General features: G+C 39.1%; 1 protein-coding gene across 1 annotated transcript in view; it reads left to right on the plus strand.

Moving 5' to 3' along the window:
- Positions 1 to 25504, plus strand: part of Ptpmeg (protein tyrosine phosphatase Meg) — a 502744-nt gene that overhangs the window by 286327 nt on the left and 190913 nt on the right. The window contains exon 15 of the mRNA XM_067142262.2: positions 12725 to 12970. Within this exon, the coding sequence (XP_066998363.2) occupies positions 12725 to 12970 (246 nt within the window). The remainder of the gene's footprint in view (positions 1 to 12724; positions 12971 to 25504) is intronic.

Raw genomic sequence — 25504 nt, forward strand, 5'->3', positions numbered from 1 at the left:
AGTAAACACCAGGCTAACAAACAACGAGATTCCAAGCAGAGACAGTTGTTTCTGACACAACCAGCAACTTTCAGTGTAACGTCCGGGTTCAGCACCGATCTCTGCCATGCTCTCATCTCTGCTGACATACCTCTCTTCAAACTGAATAATCTGTGCTTCAGGGAATTCCTCGAGAAATATACTAAACAATCCATCCTGGATGAGTCAACGTTCAGAAAAACGTACTGTTCAGCCATATACGATGAAACTGTTCGGAAGATAAGGCAAGAGATTAAAGACAACAGACAAGGAAGGCAGGCTAATTCGTAATGTAATCATTGGTTTGTTAAGCGAAGATTATTGTAAACGGATTCTCTTACACTGTGATGTTGTAGAAAAGTGCAATAACAAAACTATAGCAAAACTGTTCAATGAGGCTATGGGTATCCTCTGGCCACAGGGCGTTAAGTATAATAAAGTGTTACTTTTATTAGCAATGCCGCACCTTATATGATAAAAGCCGGAGAAGCATTATGTGTTGTATATCCTAAGATGATTCATTTAACATGTGTAGCACGTGCTACACATGTGGTAAGAGGCAGTTACCCCAAAGTAGATTTATTGATTTCCTCAGTGAAATTTTTTTTCTCAAAGCCCACAGAAGAGTTCATCTTTTGAAAGAAATGTACCCAGAGATTCCATTGCCGCCTAAGCCGATTCTAACTAGGTGGGGTATGTGGCTGCAAGCGGTTGAATATTATGTTGAATATATAGACTGTATTAAGAACATTCTTTATGCCATGGACTCTGAAGATGCAGCCTCAATTGAAGCCGCGAAAACAGTTGTCTGTGATACAAGTCTGAGAAATGACTTATGTTACATTCAGCATAATTTTTCATGCATCACAAAAGCACTGAAAAAGCTCCAAAACTCGCATCTCTCACTTTCTGAAAGTTGTGAAATTGTGAATAAAACTGTGGAACAACTAAATCGTGGTACATGTAAAGTTGCAAATGTAGCAAACATGAAGATGGCCACTGTACTTTCAAAGAACCCTGGAAATGAAGAAATGACAAAGGTTGCTGCAATGCTGTGTGGAGATTTAAGTGTAAAATTAACATTGGATTTAACCCCAGCAGATATTGTGAAGTTAAATTATGCCCCATTAACTCTCCCGATGTTGAACGCAGTTTCATTCAATATAAATCTGTTCTTAAAGTTAATAGGAGAAGATTCACTTTCCAGCACTTAAAACAACATTTTGTAATCCATTGTTTTGGTAACAGAAAATAAAAGATTGTGTGTTCTTCAAATATAATAAAATGAGAAGTGCAACATTATGTTGCATGTAGATCTACTTTGTTTAGTTTCTTTGATATTAAATAGAAATTAATGTTATATGTGTAATTTTAAGTCCATATATAATTCCATATTTCAGTAAAAATAACTAAATATATATGTACATATTTCAATAATTATTAGTACATATATATCCGTTCCCTGCTGATGTTCACTTTTAAACTTGCACTACACAGGTAATTCTCATACATCCATTATTATTATTATTATTATTATTATTATTATTATTATTATTATTATTATTATTATTATTATTATAATAAAAACTAAACTGCTGTAGCACCATATTTACACTTAATTCACTGTTATGGAACACAACTAACAAAAGAAAAATGATTGGGCGCCAGTGTACTTGATGATACACAATATGAAATAAGCGTGAGAATAAATCCAGGGTGGGGTCATCGGCTGACGATATCCCGACTTGCTTAACTAACCTGATGACCTGTTGAACTGCAAAAGGCAAAAGGATGTACGGGCTAGGTTATATTCTTTTGTGAAATGACACACTGTCCATTAAAATATATAAATATACTTCCAAACTTACCCACCTCAATATCCTTCACAACAGATAACAAAACAACGATGCAAGAAATAAACACTAAAATTTGACCACATTAATACATGTATAGCATACCACCTCCATAACACATAGCACAAATTACAACATCAGTCATACACTGTTTATATCTTCTAATTCACAATCCGCAGTGAATTTACATGTCATAATAACAGGCTTAATAAATTAGCTGGTACGACGACCTTGCTATTGAACGTTATATTCAGGCTTTCTCTGCCCTTAGCCACACGCTAAACTGTACTGAACATATATACACAAAACTTTCCTAGCTTGCATTCATATGTAATCTGGCTAGTCTGAATAACGGGATCATGAACCTAAGCTGTATAACCCGCTATACCGTCTCAGATTGATCTGTAGTGGTTGACTGATTGAAGTTGAAAGTTGATGTTAAATGTTACCATACCTCGCCAAACTTGCCGATAAGTTTGATGACAAGTTCATGGTTTGTTGTTTTATATTGAAACCATACTCACGTTATATTCCGCCAAGTGCATTGGCTTAGCACTTCATAGTGTATATAACAGATGATGATCTCTAACCCTGTAGTGTGTCCCAACCAGACGTCCATTGACGAGACAAATCTCCAAGAGACAGCCACAATCAGCATACAATAGGACTAAATGTCGCACACTTCAAGCAGGACAACCACCTGATCTCAACATTTCCACTACTCAACACCAACAAGACCCCCCTTGTGACAAACCAGCCATAAAATAAACTTCTTCAAGTCACATGATTTTCTCTGTCCTAGCTAATCACAATCTTCCATATCTATCACATGTAGTATGTCGTTTTTGAAATTGTGACTCTCAACTTTGGCATACTGATGCCTTGAAAACTGTTGGGAGACATACATCATTTTGGGCAAACTGACATCTTACACCACTTTCTCTATATTTAGTTTTTTGCTTAACCAAGATTCCCACTTTCAGGTAAAGAATGCCACCTATTTGATACAGAGTTCTTACAATGTCTTAAATAATGATTTTTATACATCAATAAATACATACAGAATTCCTACAATGGAATACACGATACTGACAATACAAAATAAATACCTAACCTATAACTTACCCCCTGCGGGTGGGGGACGCACACGTAGAATACACCCACGGTATCCCCTGCCTGTCATAAGAGGCGACTAAAAGGGGCAACCAAGGGATGATCAACTTAGAACCATGAGACTACTTGTAATTGTAACCGTCACGCTGGGAACACCATGGGTCACATTTACTTACGCGTAGTACCACTATGTTAGGTACGCAATAGGTTTGTGATTAGTAGCGACAGTGTGTGAATCAGAATGAGGATCTTACAGTACCTGTGATTCGTACCCCTATATTAGCAACACCATGGGATGAGCGACACCATGGTTCTGCCTTGCCTATGCTTAGTTCCCACTATGTGAGGAAAACCACGGGATAGTTCGGGTCCCTGTGGTTAGTCCACTTATGTGAGGAACGCCACAGGTTTGCGTTGCTTGCAAATAGCGCCGCAATGTACGAAACACCATAGGTCTGTGTTACATGTGCTCATTACACTACCTGTGAATAGTACCATAATGTGTGGAATACCGCGAGTCTACGCTACTTTTGATCAGTACTGTCAAACGACAAATAGCATGGTTCTACTTTCATAGCGATAAGTACCATTATGAGGGGCTGACGACCTGGATTTTGGACCCGTTTCAACATAATCAATTCAGTATCGTGCTATAGAAGCAGTCCCTTGGTCAGTAATACTATTGTTTTATGACAGCTTCTGTGCATGTGAGGCACTGTGGGTCGGTTTCACTGATCGTTTTAAATTCATATCCACCCATCCATTCATTCTTTGTTTTCACACTTTGAATTCTGGTCAGTGGAGGATTTTGGTCTTTTAATTTGTCATAACATTTCGTCTCATTTTGTACCATTAGAGGCTGATGACCTTGATGTTAGGCCCCTTTAAACAAGAATCATCATCATCATCATCATCATCTAACCTATAACTTTGCGTAAATATTGCCATAAATACAAAAATTACTTGACGTGGGGTTGGAATTTTGTATGATTACAATCCAACCATTGGACGCTGGCGAGGACCCTGAGAACCCCATCTTTTCGTGAAAAATTTGTGCTTGCCTTGTTATTATAAGACCACTAATAGGTATACCTTCGCCTCTCTTTTGCTGAAACCATGTGAATAATGCAGCATCCAGTTCTTTAAAGTTGATGCTTTCATTGTTTTTCTTTTAGCTTGTCCATACAAACTGTCAGAACTCGCCACAAACTGCAACACTTTGTCTTTATTCTTCATTAGATCCCGCACTGTTGTCACACACACACGCACCGAACTCTGATGCTAAATTTGAGACTGTTCACCTTTCATTAACCGTTTATGTTATTTTGTATGGTTAAAACTACACGTTTCTTTTTACTGCAGATTTCAATCTCAACATTTCTCGGCTGTTAGAGCGGAAAATAAAGGTTCAACTTTATCAGTCACTCTCACATTTCCTTACTTTGCAGTACAGTACAGTACAGAATGTAGCCTCCCTGTCTACTAATAGTGGAGGTTACTATGACGGACCGCTAGGCTGGTTTCCGATTCCAGTGCATTGTGAAATATTTACGATGCAATAGCCTATAGTGAAAATAGTTAACCTTGACAGAGAACGATATGAAAGATCTATGTGAGATACTCAGAGATGTTACACGCTACCAAATAAGTTGTAGGTATCATTCTGAAATAGAAATGTCTAGCATACTGTACTCTACGCTCCGTGGGCTGGAAGAGGGCACATTACAGTACATTATTCGTCAACAATGGAATGGAAATGAAGTTTGTGACTGTTGAATTTGAATAGCATCCCTCTTCTTTCGTAACAGTTACAAGTTAAAATAATTTTACACAACATAAAATTACGTAGTAAAAAAATGTATGAAGTCATGTCTCCAATGCCGATTGCTGGTCTTTGCGCGTGTACGTACAGTAGTTACTGTACGTTATGACCGTGGACTCAGGAGTTGGAGAGTCAATGTACAATCGCTCCAAACAGAATACTGTATCAAGATACCTTGACATCAAGTGCCAGGCTGAGTGGCTCAGATGGTTGAGGCGATGGCCTTGTGACCCCAACTTGGCAGGTTCAATCCTAGCTCAATCCGGTGGTATTTGAAGGTGCTCAGATATGTCAGACTCATGTTGGTAGATTTACTGGCACATAAAAGAACTCCTGTGAGACAAAATTTCAGCACCTCAGTGTCTCCGAAAACCGTCAAAGTGGTTAGTGGGACGTAAAGCCAATAACATTATTATTATTATTATTATTATTATTATTATTATTATTATTATTATTATTATTATTATTATTATTATTATTATTATTATTTTTATTATTATTATTGACATCAAGAGTACGCTCATTCAGTTTTGAAGCGACTGTACATTACTTTTAAAAATCGAGGGTTTTTTTTTTTTTTTGCGACGGATAATCCACAAAACGGTTAATCGAGGGTCCGATAGTCGAGGTTTTACTGTAGATAGAAAGTGCAGGACAGCTATGGAAGAATGGCTGAAAGAGAAGTGGAAGGATGTTGAAGGTTGTATGGCCCTAGGAAAGGTAGATGCTGCATACAGGAAAATCAAGGAAACCTTTGGAGAAAGGAAAAGTAGGTGTATTAATATTAAAAGCTCAGATGGGAAACCACTTCTAGGGAAAGAAGACAAGTCAGAAAGATGGCAGGATCATATTGTACCTTACTGGGTCGGTAAACAAATAAAAACAATGTAAAAAGGTGAGACATCACGTAATTAGCTACAATTTACCAATGTTTCCTGTCCTCTCTTGACCTGGCTAGTTCAGCGGCAAAGTCCGCAGAATGTGCGCAATCTTGGTCTCCAGGTAGGTAAGGGTTGTTCTGCCCGAAGGCAGGTCTGAACCTCCGCAGAGGTGTTCCTGAGCCGGAGTTTACGTGCGGTAGAGTGGCCAGTTCCTTTCCGCTCCTCCATTCCCTTACCCCCCACCAACAGTGCGTGGCAACCCATCCAACTCCTGACCACGCCCAATGTTGCTTAACTTCGGAGATCTCACGGGATCCGGTGTTTCAACACAGCTACGGCCATTGGCACATTTACATAACATGCAATTCCTATTCTTTAGGTCGCCTGGCACTTCCAGTAAGAGTCTCCCTATTCGATACTTATAAGGCATCTTTGTCCTTTAAATTTTAATGACTCTAGCTCCACAAACTTCCAAATATCACTCTCCAATAAAACCCTTTCTAAATGCAACGTCACTTTACGTGACTATAGAACAAACCTAATTTAATTCTAACACCCTCATTACCACACATAACTGACGTAAAGCTAAGAACACTGAGTACACATGCATTAGTCCTAAGCATGATTATATGATTGCCATAAAGGCTTAATGAACATTTATTTATGAAGAAAAATATGCGAAGCTAACCTGTCCCTCTCTCATGCTAAAGAAATCTGTTCAAACTTACCTATTATATTGCTACCTCATGGCTCCTCCATGCTGGACTTGGGTAAATGGATTTAGCCCAACATCTCACTAGCGTGGTTTTGGGCTGCTGGTCCTCGGCTCTCCAATGTATGGTCCGTTTTGATGCCGTCTGCTTGAATTCTGGATTGTCGGAAGGTCTTGTGCTCAAACACCTCTTGTCGTAAATTACCCCTACCGCCAATAATTGCAATTTTAGGCATACAATTAAGATGGCTGTTTGTGCACTCCTAGTTCAGAATATCATGGGTTAGGACTGTAGACATTACCTAACATGTAGAAGGTATTTGATAAACTTTTCAGCACGCTACTGCACACACATCTGTGGATCAAGGTTTATTAATTTATTACTTCATAGTTTCGTGTACTGGCTACTTCTCCAGGCTACAAATAATAAAACTGGCCGACACTACATATTCTAATATAGATCCCTTGTGATTTCTATAAGCTCACAACGCAGCCTCCCTCACGTCCGTCTTCCAAAGAAAGAAAGAAAGAAAGAAAGAAAGAAAGACAGAAAGAAAGAAAGAAAGAATTGAATGAATGAATGAATGAATGAATGAATGAATGAATGAATGAATGAACGAATGCCATCTCCACTCAGCACTCTCTTTCTATAAGTTCTGACAGAGACGCCACATACGGGAAAACCCCAAGATACAAACACTCCTCCTTTGGTTCCCACGCTCATCTCGCTCAAATCCAATTAAGAAAGGCAATTAATATTATCAGATCAGTTCAGAGCACTTAGTAAATTATAATAAAATTTTCTGTTACATGAATTTCTTTGAATTCCAAACACAGGAGTAGTTATTGTCCTATTTTCATACCTTCCCAGACCTGCTTTATGCTGTGTTTCTTCTTATAAGGGTGATATATATGAATCCCCAGGCAGTATTCAAGTCGTTCCATCCTTTTTTCTGGTTTCCTCGCTCTCTCACTCATCTTGGCACTCCCGTTCTCGCTTGCTTTGCCTCCCTTCGAATTCCAAGCTCCCCTTCGCGCCTTCCTGAATTCGACTCCTGCTACAGTGCTCCTGATACGTTAAATATAATCTCTTTCATCATGAAATGATATGGTTCAATATCTAACAGTCGTACGAAGGTAAAGAAGTAGATGGTAGTGTCCTGGAACAAGAAGAGGCTGTTGATGCTGGTGACATGGGAGACCCAATTTTGAGGTCAGATTTCGACAGAGCTTTGAGAGACCTAAGTAGGAAGAAGGCACCGGGAATTGATGACGTACCCTCAGAATTAGTGACTGCCTTAGTAGAAACCAGCACGGAAAGGTTATTCCGTTTAGTGTGTAAGAGAGGTGCCATCTGATTTTCGGCAGAATGTTGTTATACCTATTCCTAAGAAGGCCGATGCTGACAAGTGTGAAAACTACCGCACCATTAGTTTAGTATCTCACGGCTGCAAAATTTTAACACGTATTATTTACAGAAGAATGGAAAGACAAATTGAAACTGAGTTGGGAGAAGATCAATTTGGCTTCAGAAGAAATGTGGGAACACGTGAAGCAAGCAATCCTGACTTTATGCCTGATCTTAGGAAACTGAATTAAGAAAGACAAGACCACGTACATGGTGTTCGTAGATCTAGAAAAGGCATTCGATAATGTTGATTGGACGAATCTGTTTGAGATTCTGAAGGTGATCAGGATCAGATACAGAGAAAAGAGAATAATCTACAATGTATACCAAAATCAGTCTGCAGTGATAAGGATCGAGGGCTTTGAAAAAGAGGCAGCAATCCAGAAAGGAGTGGGGCAAGGCTGCAGTTTGTCCCCTCTCCTTTTCAGTATTTACCTAGAACAGGCAATAAAGGAAATAAAAGAGGAATTTGGAAAGGGTATCATAGTTCAAGAGAGGAAATCAAAACCCTGAGATTTGCCGATGATATTGTTGTTTTACCTGCCATTGGGTGTGGCAAGCCCATCATATCAACAGCCTATATGGATAAAGTAGATATGGTGCCTTGGAAAAGGTTAGGGCGTCCCCTGCTAAATACAATGCACAGCTTTTTGGATGCTGTGAGAAGTGGGCAACCAGCACCAAACTACATCAAGATTGCGACAGTTAATGTCCTGACACTGACGGGAAAGACGAAAGAACTGGTTGACTTCATGAAAGAAAAAGATATAGCCGTACTTGGACTGTGCGAGACCAAGAAGAAGGGTACAGGGTAGATTCCTCTGAGAGATGAATGCAGGCTGTATTACAGCAGAGGACATGAAGCAAAAAATCCGAGTGGCCATCATAATAAGAAAAGAAATCCAAGAATATGTGGATATACAAAATGTGTCAGCGATAGCATGATGGTGATGAGACATAATGAACATGTAGAGGAAGTGCACGAGTTGGAATGGAAAGACAAGGAAAGGAAGATGTTGTAGGGAAATGTAAATCCAGATGGCGAGTTGTTGGTGGATTTTTGCATGAGGAACCAAATGATTGTTGGAAACACCTCGTTTAGGAAGAACAGTCAGAAGATTACAAGGTATGGTTGGGGAGACAGATGAACATAATCATAGAGAAAGAACACCGGAAGAACCTTTTAGATGTTACAGCCCTGCCTGAAGAAGCCTTTGGTGGAGATCATAGAGTGGTGACAGGAAAATTGAAAGTGGGAAGGATTGAAAAACCCTCATTGAGAAGAGAGAAAATAATTAGAGTATGGATGTTGAAGGAGAAAAGTATACAAGAAGAATTTCAAAGGGAAATAATACCCTTGGTACCCAGGATGGAGATGGGGAATGTTGAAGATTAATGGAAAAGTTTTAAGGAAGCACTGGTTGGATGTGCAGAAAAGCTTTGTTGTAGAACATCAGGAAATGTGAAAGACAAAGAGACACATTGGTGGAATGATAAGGTAAAGATTAAAGTGAAGGAAAAGAAAATGGCATGGAATGCATGGAAAACATCTAAGACTGAAGAAAGTAGAAGAAAATATGTGGCAAAGAATTTGGCCAAGAAAGTAGTGGAGGAAGAAAAGAGGAAAAGCTGGGCCTTATTCACACAGAAATTGAGAGATGATATGCAGGGCAACAAGAAATTATTGTATGGTATCTTAAGAAACAAAAAGAGAGATCTAGTAAACACCAGATTTGTGAAGGATGAAGGTGGCATAATATTAACAAAGCCAGAAGAAATAAGAAATAGATGGAGAGAGTATTTTCAGAAGTTGCTGAACAGAACTAATGGCAGTCATTCAACAGACCACCAGGATAGGCAATTAGTTGATAAAGAAATGGATAAAGAAATTACCATTATTGAAATTGAAATGGCAGTAAGAAAGATGAAGAATGGAAAAACTGCTGGAATAGATGAAATTTCAGTGGAGATGATAAAGGCAGCTGGAGCTGTAGGCCTGCAGTAGACATATCGAGTTCTCAGGATTGTGTGGGAGAATAAGTAAGTCCCTGAGGATTGGAAAAAAGTAATAATCAATTTTCAAGAAAGGTGATAAGAAAGCACTGAAAACTACAGGGGAATTACTCTGATATCCCATGTTGCTAAGATAATGAGAGGATACTGGAAAGTAGGATAAGTTTGAGGGTTGAAAATCAGATACAGGAAAATCAGTTTGGTTTCAGAAGTGGAAGGTCAACAATAGAGCCCATTTTCATTATGAGACAACTAATGGAAAAGCAATGGGAGAATGGGAATGATATGGTGATGACATTCATTGACGTTAAAAAGGCATATGACAATGTCCCCAGGACTAAGGCTTGGGACAGTCTGGTGTAAAAGGAATTGGACAGGGATTAATAAAAATGATCATGGCAATGTTCAAGGAATGTTGTAGTTGTGTGCAAACACAAGTTGGCAGGACAAGTTGGTTCAAAATAACAAGTGGGCTGAGACAGGGAAGTGTTTTATTGCCAATCCTGTTTACAATAGTAATGGATGACATCATGAGAACAGCAAAAGCAGCATATGGAGGAAGAGAAATGTACATGATGTTATTTGCAGATGATATTGTGATTTGGGGAGAAGAGGACATGAATGTTCAAGAACAGTGGAATGTGGTGAATGGGAAGATCGAAGAATGTGGATTGAAAATAATTGTAGAAAAGAGTAAAACTCTTGTTATGACTAGAGGGGAGAAAGAAGGGAAAGGTCAAATTAGACTTGCAGACAAGTCCCAGGAAGTATTGGGGACGTTCAAATACCTGGGGAGTGAATTGATGGAGAATGCTCGACTGGATGCTGAAATTAGTGAGAGGATTCAAGCTCGAAGCTGTTTCTATCATAGTGTAATAAACATGTTATGGGACAAAAATGTGCCTATGGAAGCAAAGGAAACTATGTACAAGATGTATTACGTACCCATAACAACATACGGAGCAGAAACTTGGACAGTGACAAAGAAGGATGAGAGTCGAATGCAGGCAGCTGAAATTAAGTTCTTGACGGGCATAATACAGAAGAGTAGAAGAGACAAAATAAGGAATGAGAAAATCTGGGAAGAAGTTGGAGTGGAAATAATGAATGATAGAATAGAGAAGAGCCGACTAAGATGGTTTGGGCATATAAAGCGAATGAGTGATGAAAGAATGCCAAAAAAAGGTGATGGGAATGCAAATTCAAGGAAGAAAAGGCTGCGGAAGACCACGACTCAGATGGAAGGACACAATCCAGCGCAGTATTAGAGAAAGAAACCTGGGCTGGGACACAGTGTTGGAGGAAGAGTAGTGGAAAAGCTGAAGAAAGTGGAGAGGAACCCTATTTGCTGCTGCCCGGCTACAGCTGTATAATGGGAAGTGATGATGATGATGATGATTGTTCTTTTATCTGACTCTGCAAAAGATCTGGAGAAATTCATGAGTGGTATGGACAGAGTCTTGGGGAAGGAATACAAGATGAAAATAAAATTCCAAAACAAAGGTAATGGAGTGGGGTTGAACAGTCAGGTGATGCAGGAAATATTAGAATAGGAAATGAAGTCTTAAAGGAAGTAGATGAATATTGTTACTTGGGTAGTAAAATAACTAATGATGGCAGAAGTAAGGAGGACTAGCACGAGCAAGGAAGGCCTTTCTTAAGAAATTTGTTCACCATGAGCGTTGATATAAGAATTAGAAAGGTTTTTTTGAAGACTCATCAGAAGCATGCCATTGTATGGAAGTGAACATGGACGATGACTAGCTGAGAAGGTGAGATGGGTAGATAGAATCATGAATGAAGAGATATTGAATCGAATTGGTGAGAGAAGAAAGATTTGGTTAAATTTGACCAGAAGAAGACATAGAATGATAGGGCACATCTTAAGACACCCAGGTCTTGTACAGTTGGTTTTTGAGGGAAGTGTAGGTCGTAAGAACGGTAGGGGTAGACCGAGGTACGAATATGACAAGCAGATTAGAGCAGATATAGAATGTAGTAGTTATGTAGAAATGAAACGGTTAGCACAGGATAGGGTGGCATGGAGAGCTGTATCAAACCAGTCTATGGACTTTGCTATTTGCTTTACATCGCACCGACACAGATAGGTCTTATGGCAACGATGGGACAGGAAATTCCTAAGAATGGGAAGGAAGCGGCCGTGGCCTTAATTAAGGTACAGCCGCAGCATTTGCCTGGTGTGAAAATGGGAAACCACAGAAAACCATCTTCAGAACTGCCGACATTGGGGTTCGAACCCACTATCTCTCGGATGCAAGCTCACAGCTCCGCGTTCCTAACCGCATGGCCAACTCGCCCGGTCGTCTATGGACCGATGACTCAATCAACAACAAGAGTTCCTGGAATACCGGCCCAGGTGATTAGTGTTCATGCACCCAAGAACCTGATGGACGTATTGCCGTATTATATCACCATTGTAACTTGTTTTGTCATTACGAACATCAACTATAGTTCAGACTTGATCTGTTTGCACGAAACTGACTTTCTTCCAGATGATTTACATTCAGGCTGCTGAGGCCATATGATGAAGACTTTTTATTACTATTTCAAAGAAAAATTCTCTGGTACATTTTTCCTTATATCTAAATCATAGTAACAAGCATTTGCTGTAATATTGGTTTAAATTTATGAACTACATCCTTTTTGCAACTCCGAAAAAAGGGAGGATATTACAATTTGGAGGTTATCCTTTTTTATGTCATCTTTTCCTTACACAAGAAATTTGTGCTCCCTATTTTGATCTTCTTCCAGTCATACCATTTGAATAGTGAAATATTCTGAACCTGTGTTGAATGTAAATACAATGTTTATGCTGTTAGATTCAGGTGGTGTTGTGTGCAAAGTAGCAAAAACAAGGTATGATTGCCGAGATTTGTATGTCAGCAGTGTACGAGGCCCAAGATGAGGAAGAGCCTGCTTTCCAGTATGTACCAGACCTACCTCTCGTAGCAGGTATGGATCGGGCAGATGCTTTAGCAGAATCTATGATGCTTCTGGCTGATGGCCTTGCTAGTGGTAAATTAGTTGCGCAGTTTGAGCAGCTATATCGTAAGAAACCTGGTCTGACTACTTCCGAAGCTAAGAAGAATGAGAATGTAAACAAGAATCGGTACCGTGATATTTCTCCATGTAAGTATGTAAAAGAACGTTGTCCTTTTCTCTGTTATAATTTTTAGTTAACTTTTGGTTTGAAGAATAGTAAAACTGAAGTAAGAGATGTAGAGTCTAAAGCTTGTGATTTGGAAATATATATTATATTTTTCAAATTTATTGTTGGGCAGAATTTTCTTATATTTTTGAATTTGTAAGGAATGAAGCAATAAGTTCTTGAATATTTAAATAGTAGTTTGCTAGTGTGTTGAATTTAATTCATGTTAAGGCAGAGTAATTAGCATGATTTATATGTAATGTGTTTTGCATTTTTTTTAAATTTAGTAATCCAGATGCATGGTTTTTAACTATGGGAATGTGACACTTTGTGCTTGTAGTTGCTTATTGTCAGAAAGTAATTCACTTATTTCAGTGTTTTTCAAATATATAATTTCAAACTAATAAATTTCATCAGTGGAAGCTCTGAAACCTGTTGAGGTGTGCGTAGGGCTCTGTTGCCTAGGTGTGATATAAAAATCCCATCATGTTTGATCTGTTCCACAGAAATTACTTTTAATTTTCTTCATATGGATCACAGCTAAAGAAAGTACTTGGAGATTGTGATCTCTGTTAAATAATCTTTTGTCCAGTAGCTCCTCTGACCTCAAAAGCTGGCCTGCTATCCGTTACTTTGTCATGAGCAAATTATTGGTATTAGCCTGAGCTGAACTTTAATGCTGCCTTGAGCTATAGTCTAGGACTATACGACATTCGACAGTGTACCATAACCTCACATTCAGTGGTAATACCACACTTAACCCATTCACTTTGTATTTAAAAGGCTACTCAGTTTACACAGGAACCAGATTTTTCACTATGGTGCAAATCAAAACTTGTCACAGATCATCATGCAGTAGGAATATATTTATGCTGGTTTTAATTTTTCCCCTTGTGGGTGGGGGACGCAGATGAAGAATACACCCATGGTATCCCTTGCCTGTCATAAGGGGCAACTGAAAGTGGGCCCAGGGGCTTTCAACTTGGGAGCCTGGGTTGCTGACAATGGGGCCCTTAGCTGAGTCCTGGCATTGCTTCCACTTACTTGTGCCGTGCTCCTCAGTTTCATCTATCCTGTCTGACCTCCCTTGGTCAGATCTTTTTCTTTTCCCACCCCGACGGTATTAGAACATTCGAGAACATTCACGCCCTTCGTGGCCCTTTGTGCGTGTGGATTGTGGATTAGAATTCACCCACGATAACCTCTGCCATTCATAGAAGGCCACTAGAAAGGAAAGCCGAGTGATTCCCAGGATAAGGAGTTCTCCTCCACCATGCCAACGGCCTCTCAGGAGGGCGGATGAGCAGGTGAAGGTTCAGGGCAATCTCTTGCCCTTGGGATGGGGAAACCGTCCCTAAAAGCAGTAGAACCTATAGGTCAATGGCATGAGGATGTAGAAGGCAATGGGAAACTACTACATTAAGATGGTAAGGTTATCCCATTTACAGTAGCCATGCTATTCTGATGACAGAGTTAATTCTATTGATCACGGAAATCAGAAGACAAGATCCGACAGAAGCAGGAACAACAGCAAAGCCTCTCTGGTCGTCGTCCTGCTAAATCCTCGCGAGGAAAATAATAATTTTTATTGGCACATGGAATGTAAAAACATTGCTCAAACTGGGAGGATTAGAGGAACTAAAAAATTCAATACTGAAGAACAGATTAGATGTTCTTTGTGTATGTGAGACAAGATGGGCTGGCAATGGTGACTTCAGATCTGAGGACTTTAGAATAATTCATAGTGGCAACAATAGAACCAGAAGTAGTGGAGTGGCAATCGTATTGAGAGGTCCACAATGTTGAGAACACTTATCATATTAATGACAGAATCCTAATGGTAAAAGTAAAAGCCCCACTACCAACAATAAGGATGACGATGTATGAAAACATCGAAGAACTACAGTATAACCCTGACTTTGCATGACCTCAATTTAATGTAAACCCACATTTAACAGAATAAATTTCCAGTCCCGAAAATTATTAAATAAGAAAATGCAATTTTATATTTGATTTAACGTAATTCATAATAGGGCAAAACCTGCATTTAGTGTTAAAGAAATGTTAAAATTCTCAAATGCTTATTTCTGTTCGTTTTGGTTATGGGATATTAAGGACCTATGAAAAAGACGTCATAAGCTTGCTAAGGATGATTCAAGGCAGCAGAGGAATTTAGAGTGCGGGCACTTAGGGCTAAAGTGAGATGTCGGGCTGTTGCACATCCGACCGTGGCCGCTGTAGCAGAAGGAAACCCTTGTTTTAATGACAATAACCTTCAAAAGTTCCTATATTAATCTGTGGAATATCCTTTGATTAGAGTGAGAACCCTTTTCTCCCCAGCACTTACATTAAAAAATGCGATCGATCACCTTCGGTATTGATTCCTCGCTATGCGCGAGCGAGTCTATCTTGACGTAGGGATGGATCCAGTCAGTTCATTTGCTTGAACTAGTTCATTTGATACCGTTCACCACCTTGAGTCTTTTAAATGAACTAGTTCAAATGAACAAGGTAGTTCATGAACTGATGACATATAAATAGCTGAAATAGTTAATTTGAGCTGTCTTAATGAAAACAGCTCTCGTGGGACTTTGTTCAAAAGAACAAAATCGTTCAAATCAATGAGGCAGTTTATTATGAGTTGTCAACAGCACTAGTGGTGCAAGTTAGTACATAAATTTTACAATAGATATGCTTGCTTAGGGCTTCATCCTCCTTTAATATGAATGACAAAGCATAAAATAGCCTTTGACCGCACCCCACCTCGTACGCTGTTTAAAGTTTGGCGCATATGGATCAACTGTTTGAGAGAGAAAAAGCTATTTACCAGCTTTATCCATGGGAACACATTTCTCTTAGATGATAATTGTCCTTTTTAGCTGTTAAACGGCTGGGAAAATGAACCCTGCGGAAACGTACTGTTAATAGGGAGTGTTCTTGAATAGCTAACTAATATTACAAGGTTAGATGTGAGTCTTTTCAGGTGTTTGCTCTATAAAACAAGAGTTTATCCTCTAGGCTTGACACTAGACTCATCACAGTGGGATGTGTCAGGTCCTACCCACTGACGGTAGGTTGTATGCAGGCGAATTTATCAAAATTTTTGATAAGCTCTATTGGTGTGAAAAATCTAATTCTCTCATCGAGAAAGATTTCCCAATAATATTACAATGTATTAAGGGGAGTTCTGACTGTCTGTCCATCACTGCCTAATTTTAACCACTACTACATACATCTCATTTGACATCATTACACATGGGACAGGACAGGAATCGTCTCACAGGAAAATGGGTTGAGCAGCTATTATTTCTGAACAGTACTATCTGAACTGTTTAACGCCCGCCCCCCCATTTACCGTTATGGTTTCCAGAGACATCGAAGTGCCGGAATTCTGTCCCGCAGGAGTTTTTTATGTGCCAGGAAATCTTCTGACAAGAGGGTGTCGTATTTGAGCACCTTGAAATTTATGTGCATTTTCTATGTGGTATGAATAAAATATTTTGTTATTTTGGTTTTTATTATTCTACGCCAGTACAGTCATCTTAAGATAATCTGTGTGTACTGAATATAATACTGTAGTCTCGTGTCTGTTACCATGCTACTCTGCTCCAAGCGTGTGTGATTTCGTTGTGCCTCATGTTGTTGACATTGTTTATTTTGTGTGTAGACAGAATATTTATTTACCAGTGCCCGTGTATGGTATTATTCCCACAACTGTTGTGTGTGATAGAATGCTTACAGTACAGAAGTGCCGGACTGTGAACACTTTTTTTTTTTTGTAATGGAATTTACCTACCTCGAATACGGTATTGTTTGTTAATATTATGTGGCATATTGTTGTTTTAAGAGGTAAACCAGCGTCATTACCCCACCACCATGTGTATCATGGACCAAATCTTGCATGGGACCAGACACAAAGCAACATGCGCTCAGTTACGTAGCTAGCCGGCAAGTACGATATTCGGTGAACTTGGAATTTGATCATCATCTTTCGAAGCGCCTAGCACGAGCAGTGCTACTGCCAGTCTGCCTAAGCGGGGAAATGGTATCTACGAGAAATGGAGAGAAGTTTAATAAGTGTAAGACGAGATGTGATCTCATGTGACCATGAACGCGACACCCCATGTGCGAGTTTATTTAGTCGTTGAAATGAACAAGGTAGTTCATTTTTGTGCTGTCTTCGTGGAAACAGCTCTTGTGGGACTACGTTCAAAAGAGCATTAGCGATCCTTTCTCAAGTTTCTAAAATTTTACTTATGATTAGACAGAATTAGAAGGAAAATAGAACAACGATCGATATGGCTTTAGAACACAGAAAGGAACTAGGGAGGCTATATTACCATTATGTCAAATTTTGGAAAGAAGGATAGAAGACAATAGGGAAACTTATATAGCATTTATTGACCTGGAAAAAGCCTTCGACAATGTTGAGTGGAAATTGCTTTGTCAAGTAATGAGGAATATGGGACTCAAACCACGGAAGTTAATATTAAAGGTACAGTGAGAGAAGCGAAAATTTGAAGAGGAGTACGACAAGGCTGCCTACTGTCACCATATCTCTCTAACCTGTTCATAGAGGGAAAAGCATACTAAAGGGGGAATTTTAATGGTATTCAGGTGCTCAGTATCCACATTGCAGACGATAGTGCTATCTTAGCTAATTCTGAAAAGGATGTGAGTAAGATGCTAAGAACATTCAACAAATACTTAGAAAAATTTAAACTAAAAATAAATATAAGGAAAACAAAATTCATGATAGACAAAAAGGAGCATACAGATAGAACAAGTCACAGTAGTGTAATTACCTCTGATAACCGATCCCTATCAGAAATCAAGAAAAGAATAGTCCTATCAAAACAAGAAAAACTTATTGCTAAACAACCATCTCAGTTTGAAGACCAGAAAATAATTTCTCAGGACCTCTGTTTGGAGTGTTCTACTATATGAATGCAAAACCTGGACAGGAAGAAACAAAACTTGAGGCTGCTGAAATGTGGTTTTGGAGGAGAACTACAAAAACAAGTTGGATGGATAAAAAAACAAATTACCTTGTTTTAAAGAACGTAAAAGAGGATTGATGTTTATTAAACACCATAAAGAGGAGGAAAACTTACTGAGACATGACTCTCTTCTCCAAACCATCATTGAAGGTAAAGTACCTGGCAACATGAAGAGGCTAGTAGATGTGACGACGATGATGATCGATTTTAATTTGGCATGCAGAGGATGTTTACTTACCAGAATGAGGTGTGATCAACTTCAGAGTAGTCTGGAATAGGAGGAGGCACATCTTTGTCACAGTACAATTGGTTACAGGGCTGTTGAATCTGAGATACTACAGTAGAATGCAGAGAACTAAATAAGCCTCTGTTAGTGTCCAACGACCTAATTCTTACCTGTCTTTTTCTACCAAGGTTAGACATCTGCTTCCAACTGTAATATTTTGTTTCGTGCATAATAATTGGAAAGATATGATCTAAGAATACTTAAAAGCTCTGACTGACGACGCTCCTGATGCATTTCAGATGCATTGTTACGGCAGACAAATGGAACATGCTCCATGCTTGGGCAACATTTGTCATGGCTCCAACCATCATGCCGTAAATATAATGAATGGACATTTTTTTTCCTGCCACTCATATTCATTCACCTTCATCCTTTCTCACATGTTTTTGTTGTACCTGCACTCCATCACCTGCATGTAATCTCACTATCACTTTCAGATGACAAGCAAACCTCACTGAAATTATCATCATCATCATTTCACTTCTATTTCTGATCCACTGTCCAAAACACGTTCAAGTGGGCTCTGAATGTAGTCATGTTCACTACTCCAAGCCATAATGAATTGAAAGGCGTGCAGAGTAACAAGGGAACCTTACAAGAAAGCAGCACACAGTGCAAAATGTAACCCATTACATTTGGTTGTAAACATTCTGAAAATACTAACTACCCATGCCGACATGTGTAAGGAACATAAGGCCGTAAACAGGCTGTAGGAAATAACAGTATATTCTTTCAAAATTCACCGTACAGTAGAATTCCTAATATCAGACATTCAGATAACTGTCAGTTCCAATACGACGACTCTTTCGCTCCAGAAAAACAAACACCCTTCTGAGAATTCCGAAAAACTCTGGTGTAACAATGTTCGATGGTCTTTATTGCTCCTATCAGAGTGTAACAGGAAATGCTTGAAGAACACGAGATCATATGTGCGGCACATTAAAATGGAGAGGTACAGAGAGTGAGAGGATTTGCATTGAATGAGGTTTTAAAAATTTTTTTTAACTGTTTGTTTTAGTGTGGTTCATGTTTGTGGGTTACTGTAGTCACGTCGTAGTTCGTGAACCATGGGCAACGGCTGAGTGGCCTAGTAAGTGGTCCTGAGAGTCGGGATACCAGTTGCTATGGAATGGGAGTGGGCATCTCGGACATATTCTGAGTCATGGCCCTCCTTGTGCTCAGGCGGCTAGGACTATACAATTCACCGGTGGTCCATAACCCGTTAGAGGAGAGATGCTCACTTGGACTATGTGCAAGTAGGGTAGCATCCTGCTTCATGAATTTACCGAGCTTAGAACACTTTAAGCAAGCCTCGGACCTATGGGAGTAATGGAGTCCCACTCCCATTTGACAGGCGAGGGACTCCTTGGAAACAACTTGGCGAACGAAATGGAATTCGATGGGGAGCTATCAATATTAATGGGGCTTATGGAAGAAAGAAGGTAGAACTGGCTGAGTCAGCAAAGAGGATGCATCTGGATGTGCTAGGAGTAAGTGATATTCGGGTAAGGGGAGATAATGAGGAAGAGATAGGAGATTATAAAGTGTACTTGACGGGCGTTAGAAAGGGAAGGGCAGAGTCTGGGGTAGGGCTCTTTATCAGGAATACCATTGCACGGAACATAGTTTCTGTTAGACACGTAAATGAGCGAATGATGTGGGTAGATTTGTCAATGGGAGGAATTAGGACAAGAATTGTGTCCGTGTATTCACCATGTGAGGGTGCAGATGAGGATGAAGTTGACAAGTTTTATGAAGCATTGAGTGGCATCGTGGTCAGGGTCAACAGAAGGATAGAATAGTGCTAATGGGCGATTTCAATGCGAGTGTTGGGAATAGAACTGAAGGATACGGAAGGGTGATTGGTAAATGTGGGGAAGATATGGAAGCTAATGGGAATGGGAAGCGTTTGCTGGACTTCTGTGCTAGTATGGGTTTAGCTGTTACGAATACATTCTTCAAGCATAAGGCTATTCACCGCTACACATGGGAGGCTACGGGTACCAGATCCATAATAGACTATATCTTAACAGACTTTGAATTCAGGAAATCTGTTAGGAATGTACGAATTTTCTGCGGATTTTTCGATGATACAGACCACTATCTGATCTGCAGTGAACTAAGTATCTCTAGGCCTAGGGTAGAGAAAGTGAAATCTGTCTGCAAACGAATAAGGGTAGAAAGTCTCCAGGATGAGGAAATTAGACAGAAGTACATGGATATGATTAGTGAGAAGTTTCGAACAGTAGACAGTAAGCAGGTTCAGGATATAGAAAGTGAATGGGTGGCATACAGGGATGCTGTAATAGAAACAGCAAGGGAATGCCTAGGAACAACTGTGTGTAAAGATGGGAAAAGGCGAACATCTTGGAGGAATGATGAAGTGAGAGCAGCTTGTAAACGTAAAAAGAAGGCTTATCAGAAATGGCTCCAAACAAGGGCCAAGGCAGACAGGGATTGGTACGTAGATGAAAGAAACAGAGCGAAACAAATAGTTGTTGAATCCAAAAAGAAGTCATGGGAAGATTTTGGTAATAACCTGGAAAGGCTAGGTCAAACAGCAGGGAAACCTTTCGGGACAGTAATAAAGAATCTTAGGAAGGGAGGGAAAAAGTAAATGAACAGTGTTTTGAGTAATTCAGGTGAACTCATAATAGATCCCAGGGAATCACTGGAGAGGTGGAGGGAATATTTTGAACATCTTCTCAATGTAAAAGGAAATCATCTTGGTGGTGATGCAAACAGCCAAGCTCATGGGGAGGAGGAAAACGATGTTGGTGAAATTATGCTTGAGGAAGTGGAAAGGATAGTAAATAAACTCCATTCATAAGGCAGCAGGAATGGATGAAATTCGACCTGAAATGGTGAAGTACAGTGGGAAGGCAGGGATGAAATGGCTTCATAGAGTAGTAAAATTAGCGTGGAGTGTTGGTAAGGTACCTTCAGATTGGACAAAAGCAGTAATTGCACCTATCTATAAGCAAGGGAACAGGAAGGATTGCAACAACTATCGAGGTATCTCATTGATTAGTATACCAGGCAAAGTATTCACTGGCATCCTGGAAGGTAGGGTGCGATCAGTCGTTGAGAGGAAGTTGGATGAAAACCAGTGTGGTTTCAGACCACAGAGAGGCTGTCAGGATCAGATTTTCAGTATGCGCCAGGTAACTGAAAAATGCTACGAGAGGAATAGGCAGTTGTGTTTATGTTTCGTAGATCTAGAGAAAGCATATGACAGGGTACCCAGGGAAAAGATGTTTGCCGTACTGGGGGACTATGGAATTAAATGTAGATTATTAAAATCAATCAAAGGCATTTATGTTGACAATTGGGCTTCAGTGAGAATTGATGGTAGAACGAGTTCTTGGTTCAGGGTACTTACAGGAGTTAGACAAGGCTGTAATCTTTCACCTTTGCTGTTTGTAGTTTACATGGATCATCTGCTGAAAGGTATAAAATGGCAGGGAGGGATTCAGTTAGGTGGAAATGTAGTAAGCAGTTTGGCCTATGCTGACGACTTGGTCTTAATGGCAGACTGTGCCGAAAGCCTGCAGTCTAATATCTTGAAACTTGAAAATAAGTGCAATGAGTATGGTATGAAAATTAGCCTCTCGAAGACTAAATTGATGTCAGTAGGTAAGAAATTCAACAGAATCGAATGTCAGATTGGTGATACAAAGCTAGAACAGGTCGATAATTTCAAGTATTTAGGTTGTGTGTTCTCCCAGGATGGTAATATAGTAAGAGAGATTGAATCAAGGTGTAGTAAAACAAATGCAGTGAGCTCGCAGTTGCGATCAGCAGTATTCTGTAAGAAGGAAGCCAGCTCCCAGACGAAACTATCTTTACATCAGTCTGTTTTCAGACCAACTTTGCTTTACGGGAGCGAAAGCTGGGTGGACTCAGGATATCTTATTCATAAGTTAGAAGTAACAGACATGAAAGTAGCAAGAATGATTGCTGGTACAAACAGGTGGGAACAATGGCAGGATGGTACTCGGAATGAGGAGATAAAGGCTAATTTAGGAATGAACTCGATGGATGAAGCTGTACGCATAAACCGGCTTCGGTGGTGGGGTCATGTGAGGCGAATGGAGGAGGATAGGTTACCTAGGAGAATAATGGACTCTGTTATGGAGGGCAAGAGAAGTAGAGGTAGGTCAAGACGACGATGGTTAGACTCGGTTTCTAACGATTTAAAGATAAGAGGTATAGAACTAAATGAGGCCACAACACTAGTTGCAAATCGAGGATTGTGACGACGTTTAGTAAATTCTCAGAGGCTTGCAGACTGAAGGCTGAAAGGCATAACAGTCTATAATGATAATGTATGTATGTATGTATGTATGTATGTATGTATGTATGTATGTATGTTTTACTGTGAAAATTCAAGTCATATCACCTCAGTACAGTAGATGACCTTTCTCCATCATGTGGCTGGCGATGTCACGTGGTGCTCTGCTACTCCTCTCGTCCTCACCATGGATCAGCTCTCAGCACCATGGAACCACGTCCACTCCAACGAGGGAAGCTCTAGCAGTTCTAGAAATTCTTGAAGTTCTTGAAGATCTTAGAGGTCTGGGAGTTTGGTTCGCCAAGATCACTCACTCGGAGGGATAGCGCGAACACACGAATTTAAGCCCTTTTACATATTGGACGTATTAGTCTGAGGTGTGATTTCTGAACTCACTTTAATCATTCCCATGAAAGGATAAGAAAATAAATGCAAAGATGCCATATCAAATGTCAATGAAATTGACACAAATGTTTTAAGGCAAATAAACTGGTCACTTGAGAAAAGAAAGAAATTAGCTTTCGTGTGGCCGAATGTCAATGGAATCAAACCCGCAAATAATCTGGTCACTTGAAAAAATAAAGAAATTTACTTTCATGCAGCCAAATGTCAATAGAATCGAACCCGCAGTCTTTTTTAACGTATGTGACACTTGGCACAAATTAAGATATTGTTCACAAATAGTTCACTTAAACTTCTAACGTTCGAAGAATATAACACGATTATTTGTAGAGTCCTACTGCTTCATGATTGCTTTGCATGTATTTACAAAGTTTATTCAGCACTGTGATGGCACTATAAATGGCAATTACTTCACTTTCTTAGAAGTTAAATGCTTTACATGTGAAGTTAGTTCCATTCACACGCACTGTTATATGACAAGAAGTGTCTGACTCATTGGCTGAATGGTCAACATACTGGCCTTCGGTTCGGAGGGTTCCTGGTTCGATTCCCGGCCGGGTCGGGAATTTTAACCTTAATTGGTTAATTCCAATGGCTCGGGGGTGGGTGTTTGTGTTGTTCCCAACATTCCTGCAACTCACACTCCACACACAACACTATCTTCCACCACAATAACACACAGTTACCTACACATGGCAGATGCCGCCTACCCTCATCGGAGGGTTTTCCTTACAAGGGCTGCACTTGGCTAGAAATAGCCACACAAATTTATTATTATTATGACAAGAAGTAGCACTATTAGAGTATTAATGCAGGAGTGAAATTATTCCCGTTCACTCACACTGTTATGTTCAAACATGAATAACAACACTTTAATGTTTTATAATACTTTGATAGTGAAAATTAGTTCTGTTCAGTAATGGTCCTGGGTTCATCTAAAGAAACTGTGAAATTACAAGTTAATTCACACGTGAAGTTTTGATGTTTTCCTAATATTCAGATTTCACTTGAAAAATACAAGTCCTAATGCACTGTTCAATGTTCTAAGTTCGCTATCAGCAGAAATAGTTTGATCATTTTGAATACAAGTCCTAATGCACTGTTCAATGTTCTAAGTTCGCTATCAGCAGAAATAGTTTGATCATTTTGAAGACAAGTCCTAATGCACTGTTCAATAATGTAAGTTCGCTATCTGCAGAAATATTTCAATCATTTTGTATACAAGTCCTGTTCATTATTCTAAGCTCGCAAGACTAGTGAAATGTTTAACTTCTCACCGTAATTTTGTATAGTTGGCTGTAGACTCCAATTCTGTACTCTCACATCGCAGCACGAACTTCCATCAGCCAACCACCCTGGTTCGATTGTGGGACAAGACTGTCTTGTTGAATTCTCACACCTCTTTTATACCAAAGTCGCAGAGATTGCAGCTGTTTCATTTCTTTCAATATCTGCCTTAATCCGAGGTGGATTTTAACGAAACTTGGTGGTATTGGACCTGTTAAAATGGTGTATACGGTGATGTTATTATATTCATATAGTAATTCTTGGAATTGATTATTTTCACCATGTTGGTTAATCCTGTCCATATGACTTGTATTCAAATTTCTGTAGAACACTTTGCCGCCTTGTCAATACTTTACATTTATTATATTTATTTATTATTATTATTATTATTATTATTTATTTATTTATTTATTTATTTATTTATTTATTTATTTATTATACTTAATTACCGTACATGTTTCGAGAGCTGCCTGCTCTCTTCTTCAGCGGTGCCAAAACATCAATGATCTTTGGACTTGGTACATTGGTACAAATATACTTATCAACAGAATTATTATATACAAATCTTGAAATTTTTAAAATATTTCTTTGTGTGTCAACTTTTACTTACTTACTATGTCATTTATTAAAGACTTTAAAATAGAAATTTTCAAATCATAAATGAATAAAATCTATTAAATTAGTCACTATATGCTAAAATTTTAAATCTGCTCTGTTCTTGGAACTTACGTCCTTATTTGCATCTAAAAAAGAAATAAAATGTTTCTTTGTGTCTAAATTTACCTTTACTTTGTCGTTTAATAAAACACTTGAACTAGAATAATTTTCAATTCTTAAAAATAAATAACACCTATTAATTTAGTCACTATGTTGAACTTAAATTATTTTCTGCTCTCTTCTTGAAAATTTCTCCTTTCCTCAAGTCCTAAAAAAAGAAAAACATTACATTTAAATTTCTAATCTGGAATTCCATTACCTTATTTATTCCAATAATTGTCCCTTAACTTACTGTTATATTTCTGAGACCTCTCATATAAATCAGAATTTCCTCCTCTTAATCCCGTCCGATCATGCTAGCCATTTTAACCGTCCAATTCCTTTAAAATAAACAACCAACAAACCAACTTTAGAGATATTTTTGCAAAAAAGACGACAACTCAGATGACTGGGGAATTTTATTTTACTTCAGTTTCAACAAAATGTATCCACAAATTCAAATGACATACCACTGGTCTGAACCAAACAA

Source organism: Anabrus simplex, chromosome 2 (assembly GCF_040414725.1).
Source record: "Anabrus simplex isolate iqAnaSimp1 chromosome 2, ASM4041472v1, whole genome shotgun sequence".
In the NCBI taxonomy this organism is placed as follows: domain Eukaryota; kingdom Metazoa; phylum Arthropoda; class Insecta; order Orthoptera; family Tettigoniidae; genus Anabrus; species Anabrus simplex.